This window comes from Pyrus communis, chromosome 13 (assembly GCF_041283825.1).
Source record: "Pyrus communis isolate YQ-2024b chromosome 13, ASM4128382v1, whole genome shotgun sequence".
Lineage (NCBI taxonomy): Eukaryota > Viridiplantae > Streptophyta > Magnoliopsida > Rosales > Rosaceae > Pyrus > Pyrus communis.
Genome location: NC_142577.1, coordinates 25,346,333 through 25,360,509, shown reverse-complemented (window position 1 = coordinate 25,360,509; position 14,177 = coordinate 25,346,333). Strand labels below are relative to the sequence as shown.

Below are 14,177 nucleotides of genomic sequence, written 5' to 3'. Positions count from 1 at the left end.
CCACTCCCGCGGGCCCGCGGGGGTTTCTATAACTTGGGCCTTTTGTGGGCCTGTTTTTGAGCCCATAACCGAATCAGATGAAAGTTAAAAAAATTACATGTTTCATTCTATTTTCCGGTTCGCTGGGCAATATTTTTTCACACAATTTTTTTTTGCTTCTCACACTTTTTTTTTTAAATTTTTTATATCAGATTGAATAAATCAAACAGTTTGTATTTATTATTTCTCTATAGGATAATGATAGAAGATTAAATTTTTAAACCAAATGATGTGGTTATTGATCATTGAATTGTTAATCAAGTATCAATTAACGTGCCAATTTCTTACTGGTGACATTATTTGGTATGAAAATTTAATCTTTCTAGCATTACTCATTTACCATTTCTCTATCATGAATTGTTAATCTCGAGAAGCACTTCTAGGTTTTTTTTTTTTTTTTGGGTCAAAGCACTTGTAGGTTAAAAGCGTTTACTACCAAGATTCTGTGTTCAAGTTCCCCAATATCCATTGTATCGCAGATTAGAAAAAAGCTTGACTTCACACAAAGAAAGTGAGTGAGTCACAAAAATGTGGTAGGATTAAGCAATTTTACCCAGAGCCAAACAAGGTAGTAAAATCACAATTAATAACTCAAAATATTTGATATAATTGTGTCTGTTCGTTTCACTCGACTCCAACGGTGAGTACATACACAAATTCTAGTTGATGTACAAGTATATTTCCGGTCACTGGATTCAATCCATACATCTGTGCTTTTTCTAATTATACTTCGGACGTCCCAAAAAGAGGTAAATCCGATGTTGCAGATTCCGTTTGTAGCGGCATTTGCATACCTTATGGAGATGGCAAAGCATCACTACTACACCAGCTTCTGTGCTGCATGATCTATTGACCTTGCTTCACAGCTTTACACCCAGTGCGACCTCTCTGTCACGTGTTGTATGAGTCAGCAGTACGAAATTTGGTTGCACCTCCATGGTCCATGATGCATCTCATAAACATTAATCGAACAAATACGAGTTAAACTTGTGGTGTCATGATCCTCTTAGATCATGCCACGGCATCAGCTTGTCTTCTCGTCAGTCGTGCATAGAGGCCACCATCAACGAGAAGCTCCCTGTGACTGCCAGTCTGTGTAACACAAAAGTTGTATTCAGGTTACATAATCAAATAGCAGGTGCAAAAGACACTAAGCCTCCTGGTTGCGTGGGTGCCTACATCAAGCACCCGAACTTCAACCCCGAAAAAGAAAAAAGAAACTGAATCAAGCTCTAGTACAAGAGATCAATCGATAGTAATAGTATCCTACAAGGTTTTCTCTAAGCAGGGATATCTGTGAGGGATAGACAAAGTTTCTAACCTCAACAATTCTACCAGCATCCATTACCACTATCCTGTCAGCAGCTTGTATGGTCGATAGCCTGTATAAAAGCAAACTTTCAGAATCACCTAATCGGACAATAAAATAGAGCAGTTATTAGACAACCAACCTGTGGGCAATAATGATGACAGTTCTCCTCGTTGTCTTATCACTTCTGACAGCACGAAGAACACCCTGGATATGAGGGAATGCCACATCAAATTACTTATCCTTTTAATCCCTTGTGGTTCGGGGTGTGGGGAGCTTATTGCCAATAAATGCTTACCTTCACGTTGTGTTCACTCTCTGCATCCAGTGCGCTTGTGGCTTCATCAAGGATCAAAACGGTTGGGTCCCTAAGGATAGCCCTGGCAATAGCAATTCGTTGCTTTTGTCCCCCACTAAGCAAATCGTCATCGACAAGCGTACGATATCCATTGGGCAGGGATAAAATGAAATCATGTGCATATGCCTGCTTTGCAGCCCATTCTATATCTTCCTGTGTTATATCTCTAGTGCATCCATATCTAATATTTGAGCTAATGTCCATACGGAAAAGTTTGGGTTCCTGTTCAGAATGAAATGTAAGAAGACAAGGTCTACTTAATAATCTGCTCATTTTCATGCTGAAAGTAAAATAAGAACCTGTCCAACAAATCCGATTCTTTCCCTCCACCACATGACATCTAAACCTTGTAGAGGAAAGCCATCAATCAAAATCTGCAATTAAAGCAACACATATTTCAACTACCGAATCTCAGCATCACAGATCCTTCCTCTTTTCTTTTTTCTTTTTCTTTTTGTTGAAACACATATATGGAAAGCTTTAACTTGTTCTACCTGACCATTTGTTGGCTCATAAAGACGGAGCAAAAGATTCACTAGTGTGCTTTTTCCACTCCCACTAAGACCAACCTAAGAAAATGAGAAGATTGCAAAGTTGAGTACTTAACTTTAGCAGGGAGAATAAGAAATAAATAAAGAGAGTCAGCGATACTCACAATAGCAACCACTTCATTAGGTTTCACCGATAAGCTGACGTTTTGCAGTACAGATACCTATTCAAATGTCTAGTTGCATCAGCAATTTTAACAATTTTAAGCAACGAAGAATTATATAAATATTTCAAATCAGCTACAGCCCAGTCAAATGAAACAGGTGACAATAAAATGTTGTCATTAGGAATTTGGTGGTGTAAATTTTAATGCTACATAAACTTAAATTAGTAATTTTTATACCCCTAAAGGCATAGAAACCAAAAACAAAACTAAAAAAAAAACTCGGTAGAAGATGAGAAACTTTAGTGGGAAAGACAAAAAAACCAAAGTAAGCAGCTTCTAGTTAAAAAATATCCCAGGAATGTAAGAAACCCGGCTGTCATAAACAGAACCCAGATGCAGTATTTGTATAGGGAATATACCGTTGGTCTTGTAGGATAGTGAAAAGACACATTTACAAACTCAACATGTCCAACCAGCCTTTGCAACTTTGATCCTGCCACACAAACATAAAAAATTCAATCAAATAAAATATTAAAAAAAGTTACTAGAAGAAAAAAATAAAGCAGATGTGCTGAATAGTCACTACTGACAAAGAACATCAACAAAAAAATTTAAGGCACGTCAATAGTGCGAAACAAAACAAATAAACTACAGAAAACACCAAAAAACAATTAAACTAATTTTAGCGGGAAACAACATATTGATGTAAAATGTTCATGAAATTTATAAATTCCTTGCCTTTCGATATAAATTGGTCACTGGGCAATAGATCCATCAATTGGAACACCTTTTCACTTGCCCCAACAGATTGCATCAGAGAGGATATATTGTCCCCCACCCACCATGTTGAATAAATTAGCCACTCGCTGTACAATATAAACTTTGTAAGTTTCTCAGCTGTAATATGGCCAGCAAGAATAGACATTCCTCCCATCAGCACGGCAATGACCTAGAAAATTGTGCGCGCCAATAAACGAAGTCAACTACAAGGAGTAGCAGGATGAAGAAAATAAAAATGAAACTTGTCTTGATCATGAATGCCAGAATGTGCCTATTTTGAAACTAAATCATCTCTCTGAAACATTGAAAAAGCTAGACCTGTGTTGAGTGATAAAGAGCGTTGAAGCTCAAGTTCCAGAAACCATATGCAGCACTTTGCCGCACACTTATATCAGCTAGTTTCCCCAGCCAGAGTTTGTACCTATACAGCATACATAGATGTCAACATCTCAGTCAACCACTAAGAAACATCTCTGCACTTGTCAAATCTCAAACTGGTAAAAGGTTCAATTCTATAGCATCTCTCACCTTCCAAGTTCTTGTTCTTCTGTTCCATAAACACGAACAGTTCTCACCAAAGAGAATGTCTCTTGGGCAACCTACATTATACGAAGAAAACTCAGGTAAACTATAAATCACTTAAGAAACCACAAGCTTCAACAAAACAATTATATCTAACATTTTCAATTCTACCTCATTGGCAGAAGCAGTGAATTCCTGAGTTAGCTTCGCAGCCTTCTTTTGGTATCTATAAGAAAGGAAAGGTTTTAAGCCTCAACCTTTTTAAATTAACAATGAACAGAAAGATCAGGACTCAGTAACAACAAGCGTGACACAGACATTTCTGTCCGTTTCTCCCCAATAAAGATTAATATCTGATGTGAAGTCATAGGGCATCTTGTTGTTCTGAAACGACAACAACATTTTTTTCCCCAACGTTATTCCTTACTTGTCTTTGTAAAGCAACACAGACCAAACTACAATGAATCATTCACCTCCAACGGCATACAGATTTCTATTGTTACCCATTCTTCTATTGAAAAGTTTATAACACACCCAAATCATATTAACAGATAAATTTTACAGTAATATAGCAAGGCAGTTCTACATATAGAGGAAGAATTACTGACGAAACTGTGAAAAGTTTTACCGGCCATATATCAGCATAATTGCTGCTAAAGTAGAGCATATCGCCAATACGCATAAACCAAGAGGCCGTGACAAAATTAGTAAATAGATCATCGCGCCTGTCCCCTGAAAAAGAACCATGGGAAGGACAAAATAAATCTCAAGAGCATAGGCAAACTCAGAATCAATTGATAAAGTAGTGGATAAACCAGAATATGATGATTGAAGTAGTAAAACTACCTGAAGAACATTGCGTAATATCATATTGAGATCATTCCCAATAACTCGAGATACTTGCTGACAATCTGCCCCAAGCCTACTCGTCAAATCACCAACTGTTTCAGTGTCAAAAAAGAATATATCCTACAATGGAAATACTGTGTAATAAGTCACAGAGTAAACCAGCATATCTACAAAGTTAAAGCTTGACGGATACAAGAAAATGAAAAATCTAAGAATTTCAGAACCTGAACAAGAAGCGAAGAGTATAGTGTTTCCCTCATTCTCTTGACCTAAAATATGACATGAAAGGATCCAAGTAAGTAATTGAGAAAAAAGAAAAACGCATGAGAAATGACGGGGCAGAATTGAAGAGGGAGGAAAATCATGACAGAGACTCACAAGAAGCATATTTGCAATGCCGAAACAGCATCCTCGTATACCACTGAAGTCCAGAAACAGATTATGAGGTCAGCCGCTGTGTCAAATTACTGACCACCCAAGAAGTATACAAATTCCAAATATCAAATGTGAAAAGTTCAGTGATTGCACATAAAAACAACTTAATCAAGATTTCTTCCAGAAAAGCGGTAATTTTGATATTAATGCTTATTAAACAGGTTGAATTGCAGCGGCAGGGCGGGGCAGTGCGCCACCGCATTGCACCGGAAATTGAATGCTCGCCGGAAAATTATAGTAGTGTCTCAAAAAATTAAAGAAGAAGGGAACTTTGTCCATACAAGATTTTGACCTGCAAATTCCCGAAACAACACAAAGAAGCACCAACAGCCGCACATTTTGATGGAACACCGCGACTTCGCCGCTCTGCGCCGTGAAGATTGACGCCGTCAAGTAATGCGGTATGGATATCTCCGAAAGCTGAAGCAGCAGCAGCAGCAGCAATGCCAAACAATTCAGTATACAAAAAACAAAATTGACAGAAAAAGTTACAAGCTTTCAAGTTTGAAATGAAGAAAAAACGACGAACCGCAGCGACAATTAGGGCAGAGAAAGCGGCAAACATGACCCAACGGTCACGAGCAACCAAGCCCCACATCCGAGTGAGAGCGCGCGCAACAGTCACCGGCTTCGCGAAGATTCTAATCTCCGCCTCATCGGAGAAGCTCCACCAAGTCCCTCCCGGTAATATCGAGCGGAGAAACGCGAAGAGTTGCCGGAGCTTCTCTGACAGCTGGACATCGGCTTCTTCGGCGCCGTTTTTGTACTCTTCGGTGGTCGCGTAGCCGTTGACGGAGGCCGATTTCGGGGGAGAGAAGTGGAAGCGTGTGGAATTGGAGGAATGGGTGGAGAGAGAAAGGCGAGGGTTGGGGATGGTGGTTCGGGTTGCGGAGGTGAAATGGCGGAGTTTGCGAGGGGTTATTGTGAGGAGAGGTTGTTTGTGGCGGAAGGAGGAGAGGAGAGGAGGGTGAAAGTTGCAGAGGGGCTTGGCCATGGTTGAAGGGGCATTGGATGGAGAAAAGGCTATGGCTCTGGTATATATCCTCCCTCTCTCTCTCTCTCTCTCTCTCTCTCTCTCTCTCTCTCTCTCTCTGTGGCTCTGTGGTTGTTTGAGTCGGGGAGACGAAGATGTGGAAGTCGAGAGTTCACACATCAGGTCAGCTGTTGCGGGTACTCAAGACTACGGTTGCCCAAAAAAATAGAAAACTACAAAATTTAATTGCAAATTTACCCTCGGAAATTTGCGGTCGTTCCACTTTGATCTTTTAAGTTTTATTTTGGTTCCCGATTCGTCCATGAAGTTTTAAAAATGAGTTTTGTGTTTTTTTTTTTTTCAAAGAAGGATTATGGGATATTAGTTCTTTGTCAAGAGTCATGTGTGAGGCACCAACTCTTCCTCGAGGGAGAAAGAACTATTGCACTCATAAAACCCCCCGTTCGTCCCCTTTTTACTAGATTTTATTAATAATATGAAGACAAAGGAAAAGTAAAACAAGAGGGGGACTAGACCAATACCCATTGAAAACAATTAAAGAAAGCAATATGTTTTGGTTCAAGAATTCTTTAGCTTCAGTCACTTGAAATTGTTTTTCCATAATTCAGCTGCTCATATTTCACTGCCAATATCTACTTCCTCATTTAGGCTATTTTTAATGTTTCGGCATAAAGTTATAAAGTTATAAAGTTATAAAGTCATAGTTGACATCAAAAGTTATATCATGGCAAATGCACATTTTGGCTTTAAACCAATAACTTTTAACTCTTGTGCAATGAAAATAGTTGAACTTAAAATATTTTTTTGTTTTATTTTTATTTTATATTATAAATCACAATAACATGTATAATTTATTCCGTACATAAAAAATATTATTAGTGTTCTGCTTGTTAATTCCACAATAAAGTATCTTGAGGTGCAAGATTGGAACATTTTTAATGGAGAGGTGCAAACATCACATTTACATTTCATTTTACATTTTTTGCAGCGTAAGGGTGAGTTGTACTCCAATAATAAAGATACAAACTTAGAATCCCATTTATTTTTCTCTATTTGTTTAGCGAAGCCCACCTCCAAAAGAGGTAAAAAAAAATGCAAATTTTCATTTCTACTTACATTTTTCAATCAAGCTGTAAAATTTACTCTTTTTTTTTATCATAGAACTTTTCTAGCAACCGAAAAAATAAAATGCTCATTTCAAGACAGTTACCTTTTTCATTGGATATCCCCTGAAATTATAGTTAAGCAAACCAAACCAAATTACAGTTAAGCGTGTACTAATATATCAAAAAAGTTGAAGGATGAAATGTAAAGAAGCGAAAACTTTATGGGGCATATCTGAAATTCCGGCGAAAGTATTGACTCGTGTGCGCCTGTCGTAAAACGACGGCGTAAGTAACGTGTTTTCCCGAGACAAGCGAGGCTGCTACAGTTGCCACACGTCTCTCGCCTGTGACGCGCCACGTTCACATGCTTTCCAACAATATTGCCCTCGCCAAACACAGAATCTATTCCCTATGGCGCCCAAATTAAAAACGTAATTACGTGTAAATTTAAGGGTATTTTAGTCTAAATAAATCAACGACCCAAATATCTCTCTCACCGTCACTTTTTCAGCGGGAATCCCATACCTTACTCCTCTCTCTCTTCCGCTCTGACTCTTCCCGGGACACGATGGCCGTGGTTATCGGAAACCTAGCTCTGCTACTAGACGTCACGTCGCCCAGGACCGTAATTCCAGACCGGAAGACTCGTCCGGTGGCGCTCGACACCCTTTTGAACCTGAGTCTGATCTTGCCGAAGCGGGACCCGCACAGTCACGCACACAACGGTTTTATCGCGGTAAAGGGGTTTGACTCGGACGGGGAGACTCGGAGCCAGCGAGTCGTGGCTCGGGGGAAGGCGAATTCGAAGGTAAACGGCGTGAACTTCGACAGGGACGAGGAGGGGAACGGGAATGGGTACGGGGACGGGGACGATCAGGAGCCGTTGGATTGGGAGAAGAAAATGCGGAAGAGGGTGAAGGAGATCGAGGAGAGGAGGGAGCTGGAGAAGAAGGCGGAGGAGATACAGAGCCGGATGGAGGAGGATTTTGAAGACGACGGCAGGGAGGAGACGGAGCAGGAGAAGCGGATGAGAGTGAGGAAAGAGCTGGAGAAGGTCAGTCTTTTGAGCTAATTTACTGTTTAGTAGTAAAGTTTCCGATTTTACGTTGATAACTGACAAGTGATTTGCGCATACCCTTTTTCCCTTGCACTCCCGGTTTATTTCTGCTTTTAGATTGAATAAAACGATGCACATAACTTATGTGACATGTATACAACGTGTGATCGAGGTGTGCATAAGGAGAAAAGAGTTGCGCGGAAATTATTTCCCGAATAAATTTATATACCAAATTGAAGCTCGATTCTCGAAAAGTTCACTGCTTTGGGTGTATATCTGGTTATTCGATTTCACGATTGGTGGTTAATTTACTGGTAGCTCCAATTGTAGTTGTAATGAGATTGATTGATTTTGTTTGTTGTTATGGTACGAGGGCAGGTGGCTAAGGAGCAGGCGGAGCGGAGGGCCACGGCACAGTTGATGTTTGATTTGGGGCAGAAGGCGTATGGAAGGGGCATGTACGGCCGTGCCATTGAGTTTTTAGAAGGCGCGCTCACGATCATTCCTAGGCCCACGTTATTCGGTGGTGAGGTTGGTTTAAGTCCCATTGAGTCATTGACTATGATGATCTCCTTTTGACAATCGTGTTAATGCCACTACATGTTTGATCAATGCTAATGGAAATTTTGGCGGTATACTTTTCAGATACAAATTTGGCTTGCTATGGCCTACGAGGCTAATAACCGCCATACCGATTGCATTGAACTTTACCATCAATTGGAGAAGAAGCACCCGAGTGTCAGCATCCGGCGCCAAGCCGCAGAGCTTCGTTACATTTTGCAAGCGCCAAAGCTCAAGATATCCCAAGAGGAGATGGTAACCATACCACTCATTGGTTCCAGTTATGACAGGTATTGGTCCTTTTGACACAACAAAAGCATTGTAATTGACTAATTGTTCCTTTAGCATATGGTTAGTACTTAGTGTAGTATTATATGTGGGTAGTTTGTGTTTCCTCTGACCTGTATAGGGCAATCCCTGTGTTACCTGCATAGGGCTTTCCAGTTCTCAGTGTATCAATTATAAAGCCACCACATTTGGTGCCCTCGTCGTTGAGCATTAGATCCTTCAAAAGTAATGGATACATTGTTGATCCCTAAATCTTTGTTTAAGATGGTCAAACCGAAAATTAACCTCTTGACGAACATTTGGTAATCTTGAAGTTCTCTCAATTAACATTTGGAGTCTGTCTGAAATCAGTGCATTGCGTTGGTGTCACCCTTATCTTAGTCTTTACCAGTTCTAGAGAAGCAGGGCTGCAAATAAACATATTGAACTAAAACCGTTGGCCGTATTTTCTTCACAATTCAGTGACTTAGTTTTGAATAACTTGGAGGCCGTTTCATGACCATATCGCTTTTGGTCTTGAGCACCCATTTACGTCTCAGTGTTTTATCATTTCCTGCAATTCATCTCAAATCCTCCCTGACTAATGCGGTTTATGATGCTTGAGCAATGCAGCTATGCTGGAACGTGGAGTGATAAATACAAAGACAAGGAACCGATTAGCAGCGGAACAGTGACCAATCAGCTCTCTTCGTCTAAAGACTATTTCGGAGACTTTATGGTATGGCGACCTCCAATCGGTCTAGAGAAAAACCAAGCCTTTTGGATAGGTTTGACATTGTGGTTGGGTTTAGTTGGAGCTGCCCTCTTTATTCAAAACTGAATTGTACAAACCCTTTTGTTGTATTTGTGTATCATTGAGGTGTTCATCATCTTGTTCATGTAATTTTAGGTTGTTCTTGTAATATATGTACATTTCAGGGCTAAAATATTGAATTTCTCTACTTCTTTCTCAAGGTTGCAATTTGTCACCGATTTGAAATTGTATCAATTCATACATCAAGTCAACATTTGAACCGGACCAACCAAGAGTCACCAAACTCATCTTGTGCTACATGTCGCTGGGTTTGCTCCATTCCTCACGTTGTTGCGGAGAGCGTGTTATCTGCTTGTACAGGACGAAAGACACTACAGACTCCGTAGGGTACTTCTTCATGCGAGATCCGATTGGTTAATAAGGCGTCGTCCCGGTGAGTCTACCAAACGAAGTCATGATGGAGCTTCCCCTTCTTCTCAATCAACGAATCGTATTCCGAAACGACGACAAATCGTTTAATGTTTAAGTGTGGTCTCTATACGGTCTAGAAGTCAGTTCAACATGATAGAAGACGAAATGATATGATTCTAAAACCTTACTGTGCAATATGAGAAAATTGAAACACCGGTAGACATAGGTCTAAACATGTTTCTTGTGTGGGCCGGATTATTGGGCTATGGCAAAGAGTACGGATTATGGGCTGAGAAACAATCTAACCTAACTCAGGGCGAAATCGTAAACTCACATAAATTCCCATCCAATAAATATCCTAATTCCCCGCCTCCCTCAATCTTCAGTGCCGCCGAAACCCTAGCTAGGTGAGTGAGAGAAGGAGGTGCAGACTCGGGGAACAGAGAGAAATGACGACCCGATTCAAGAAGAACCGCAAGAAGAGAGGCCACGTCAGCGCCGGTCACGGTCGTATCGGCAAGCACCGCAAGCATCCCGGAGGTCGCGGTAACGCCGGAGGCATGCACCACCACCGGATCCTCTTCGACAAGTACCATCCTGGGTATTTCGGTAAAGTCGGTATGAGGTACTTTCACAAGCTCCGCAACAAGTTCTACTGCCCCATCGTCAACGTCGACAAGCTCTGGTCGCTTCTCCCTCAGGAGGCCAAGGACAAGGCCACCAAGGACAACGCCCCGCTCATCGATGTGACTCAGTACGGCTTCTTCAAGGTCCTAGGCAAGGGCGTGTTGCCGCAGAACCAGCCCGTCGTGGTGAAGGCCAAGCTCATCTCCAAGACCGCAGAGAAGAAAATTAAGGAGGCCGGTGGCGCCGTCGTGCTCACCGCTTAGGTTTGTGTTGCTTTGTTTTTTGAGCATTGGGGTATCGGATTAAAGTTTCTGTATTTTGGATTTGAAATTTCAGTTTAGACTGCTGAGCTACAGTTTATGTTATATTTTGGAAGTTTAATTAGCGGATATTTATATGCATTTCTGTTTTTCCAAATGAATGGTTTTTCTGTGAATGGATGATTTTGTTTTGTTGTCGTGATGGGTTTGTTTCGATTTCTGTTTGCTACATTTTGGTTGGCATTATGATTCAGGATTATGAAAATTTGTGATCGTTGCTATGTATGCTTTGCGAATGCAATATTGAAATTCATGTCCATTCGCCACCACTTGTACTTGTGAGATCAAATTTTTGCATTTGTGCATTTAATTTCTTTTCGACAACGTTTGTGCAGGGTGTATGTCTAAACTTTTATCTTGTTAGTCCAATGCACAGGATGTATGGCCGCAAATGCTTTTTGCCGGTCTCTATGGTTGTGGCAATGTGCAAGTTTAGGTAGAGGTCATCCGACTGCATAACAGTTTTATCATTGTTTTGCATATTATATCCTCTTAACATTCACATTCATTTTCATTTGTCATGCGTTTTTGTGTTAGTTACATGTTCAACGAATGCTATAGAGGAAGAGTAAACTTGAATAGAACTTCTGTCGTTCTTATTAATCCGTTAAGTATTTAGTAACTATCACATCAGATGTTCTTAGGCTCTACATATAGCTGCATTTGATCATTTGTTCACCTAGGCTATATAAGCATATGATGCGAGTTGTAGTAATTCAGGCGGTGTTCTAATTGCACAGTTTTATGTCGATAAGGTTGGGCTACCGCCATTTTGGCATCCCAGTTCGTGCAACAATATAAAACTATAAGGATTATCAACATAAGATTTCATTTATCTGACTATTTTCATTGTCGACTTCCATTGCCATATAAGGATTCACAAGATCTATGTTACTTTCAGCCCTCCTTTGTGTTCAATCTTTCTTTATACGGTATGAGTCGGGCATATTCAAAACTCGATTTTATTTATAACTCAATCTTTGGGAGGGACTTTGTTGTCTTTCCATTGTGATTGAGCGAGCCATCTTTATCAATTTCTGAATGCTGTTTAATCGTTCAACTTCAAAATTTTATGCCGTTTCCTTTCGAATCTGTATGGTCTCTGTTCGCTTTCGATACTATTTGCCCTCCCTATTTCCTTATCCTATCTTCAAACTATGGATGCCCGCAATTTCGTTACATATACGTCTGGGCTGTTTTATTACTGGACAGACCAGAATATGCGCCGTTACGTCTTTGTTCCAGCTGGTTTTACAAATCATTGGAAAAAGGACACTAGTTTGAAGGACACTAGTTCGAAGCAAATGTTGGTTAAGTTAGTTCGCGAGAACTCACCTTAGCAACCCCGTCGAGCTTGTAACCCGTGATTAGGCCCAAGGGAACCACAAATACATAGCATGCTATATTCACATAACCCACTACAGCGGGATGGCCTGTGATTAGCATACTGTATTCACATAACCCACTACAGCTTACCATCCTGTTCCAATGGCGACCTCTGAGAGAACTGGTTGAAAGTTGTTTACAACAATGCAGGTCGCCAGCAATGGAGTGAGCTGCTTCACTAGAGCTTTTACCTCTGCATCGCTTGAAAACAAAGACGGATATATGTCTCGGGTGATGACGACTTATAACTTTGCCGCTCTTGGGTGAGCAGCGCCTAGTTCATTAGACGCTTAAGATCTTTTTAAGAATTTTGAAAAGTTAGAAGTTGTTATGTTTTCGTAATGGATGTGGGACTGAACGACTGACCTTATAGCTGTGTTCATGCCAAGAGCTACCATGAACGTCCATCGAAATATGTTGGGAAGAGATCTGGTCCGAATCTCTCCCAAATCAAGTGATCTGGGCCGTTGAAATTTGGTACAGAGACTACAAATAAGGGGCCCTCTAAAAGTTATAATAATTGTAGCCGTTGGATCAAATTTAAATGGTCCGGATCAATTAATCCTGGGCCTTTAATGGGAGAGATCCAGACCGGATCTCTTCCCAAATATGTTCACACTGCTAATTGGGCTTGGAAAAAGGGGATTCGGATTCAGAACTTTAAATCTCTGGTTTTTCTTTTCTTTTCAATATGCTCAAATTGGAAGCAAGATCTCGTTTTTTTTTTTAAATTTCTGAATCAAACCTTCTTTCTAATTGCGAACTTTCGAAACATTTGGAGTTTTTGGAAATTTTGGAGTTGGTGTTATCTTGGAGTTTTCAAAGCGTAGTTAAGGATTTCTACCCTAGATGCCATGCAAACAAGGCGTGCCAATTTAAACTGACCCGAATGCAAGGACGGAGCTAATGAAGGCTCACTGGGGGCATATGCCCCCTATTAAGTGATTTGTTTGTTAAGTTGCAGACTACAATTATATAATATACACGCATTATTTTTGAAGAAAATATATGTACCTAGTATCTAACATACTTTCATACTGCGTATACTCCATATCAAATATTATATGAGCAAAAATGCTCTTGTTTTGTCATTCAAACCTAAAAACCTCACTCTTGCGTAATTATGTATTAATATTTTTCTTATCACTTCGCCACTTTCCACTACTACATTGAAATTTTTGTAACATTGGAATTGTGATACATTATCATTTGAAACCATTCCTATTTTCATACTGGTTATAAGCCATACTATAATAAGATCTTCTTAATTGATATTCGGGTTGCCCCCACTAAAAGAAATTTCTAACTCCGTCCCTGCCCGAATGCGTAACAAATTAGCAGAAGAAGAAACAACTCACCATATGGTTAGGCCATACATACAAACCTTTGCATTCTTCAGATACCCTGCAAAAATAACCAGTGCCATAACGTAAACAAAAAAAATCAGTACTGTTGTAAATGTGGATGGCATTATTTGGTTTGAACGTACTTTCATTTATGGACAAAGTCGAGAAAAGTGGCCATCCCCTCTCCAGCAGCAGGACTTGGATGGACAGCAACATGGACTGAAAACCTATTTAAGTTGCTGTTCCAGAGGCCATGAGGGGCATGTGAGGCAGCAATCCCCTCTCCAGCAGGACTTAGATGGACCAGATGGACAGCAATATGTACTGAAACCCCATTTAAGTTGCTGTCCCAACCGAGGCCATGAGGGGCATGTGTTCGT

At 40.3% G+C, this 14,177-nt stretch overlaps 3 protein-coding genes and 1 long non-coding RNA gene across 6 annotated transcripts; 2 read left to right on the top strand and 2 right to left on the bottom strand.

Annotated features, from left to right (window-relative positions):
- Positions 1–608: 608 nt before the first annotated feature.
- On the bottom strand, positions 609–6,101 carry ABCB26 (transporter associated with antigen processing protein 1). Of its 3 annotated transcripts, none has more exons than XM_088682869.1 (18): positions 5,477–6,101; positions 5,229–5,367; positions 4,891–4,933; positions 4,737–4,781; positions 4,510–4,632; positions 4,292–4,395; positions 3,835–3,889; positions 3,670–3,740; positions 3,460–3,562; positions 3,100–3,310; positions 2,781–2,854; positions 2,362–2,418; positions 2,201–2,275; positions 2,006–2,080; positions 1,647–1,928; positions 1,491–1,555; positions 1,361–1,421; positions 609–1,131 (listed from the first exon to the last, which is right to left on the bottom strand). In XM_088682869.1, exons 3-18 carry the CDS (start codon positions 4,897–4,899, stop codon positions 1,051–1,053), a joined length of 1,491 nt encoding a protein of 496 aa, XP_088538995.1. In that variant the 5' UTR covers positions 4,900–4,933; positions 5,229–5,367; positions 5,477–6,101; the 3' UTR covers positions 609–1,050. The 3 variants fall into 3 exon arrangements, with proteins under 3 accessions (XP_088538995.1, XP_068332448.2, XP_088538996.1); XM_068476347.2 differs by having other exon boundaries at positions 5,240–5,367; positions 5,477–6,089; XM_088682870.1 differs by having other exon boundaries at positions 4,891–4,979; positions 5,477–6,050.
- Positions 6,102–7,547: 1,446 nt separating this feature from the next.
- On the top strand, positions 7,548–9,906 carry LOC137737768 (uncharacterized). The gene is made up of 4 exons (XM_068477321.2): positions 7,548–8,101; positions 8,483–8,635; positions 8,750–8,955; positions 9,566–9,906. The coding sequence occupies exons 1-4, from the start codon at positions 7,616–7,618 to the stop codon at positions 9,771–9,773; spliced, it is 1,053 nt and encodes a 350-aa protein (XP_068333422.2). The 5' UTR covers positions 7,548–7,615; the 3' UTR covers positions 9,774–9,906.
- Positions 9,907–10,486: 580 nt separating this feature from the next.
- LOC137736797 (Ribosomal protein L18e/L15 superfamily protein) lies at positions 10,487–11,181 on the top strand. The gene has a single exon (XM_068476067.2). It carries the CDS (start codon positions 10,568–10,570, stop codon positions 11,006–11,008), a length of 441 nt encoding a protein of 146 aa, XP_068332168.1. The 5' UTR covers positions 10,487–10,567; the 3' UTR covers positions 11,009–11,181.
- Positions 11,182–13,564: 2,383 nt separating this feature from the next.
- On the bottom strand, positions 13,565–14,077 carry LOC148692000 (uncharacterized). The gene is made up of 2 exons (XR_015954835.1): positions 13,941–14,077; positions 13,565–13,855 (listed from the first exon to the last, which is right to left on the bottom strand). It is a non-coding gene; the product is annotated as an uncharacterized LOC148692000 (long non-coding RNA).
- Between the last annotated feature and the right edge of the window lie 100 nt (positions 14,078–14,177).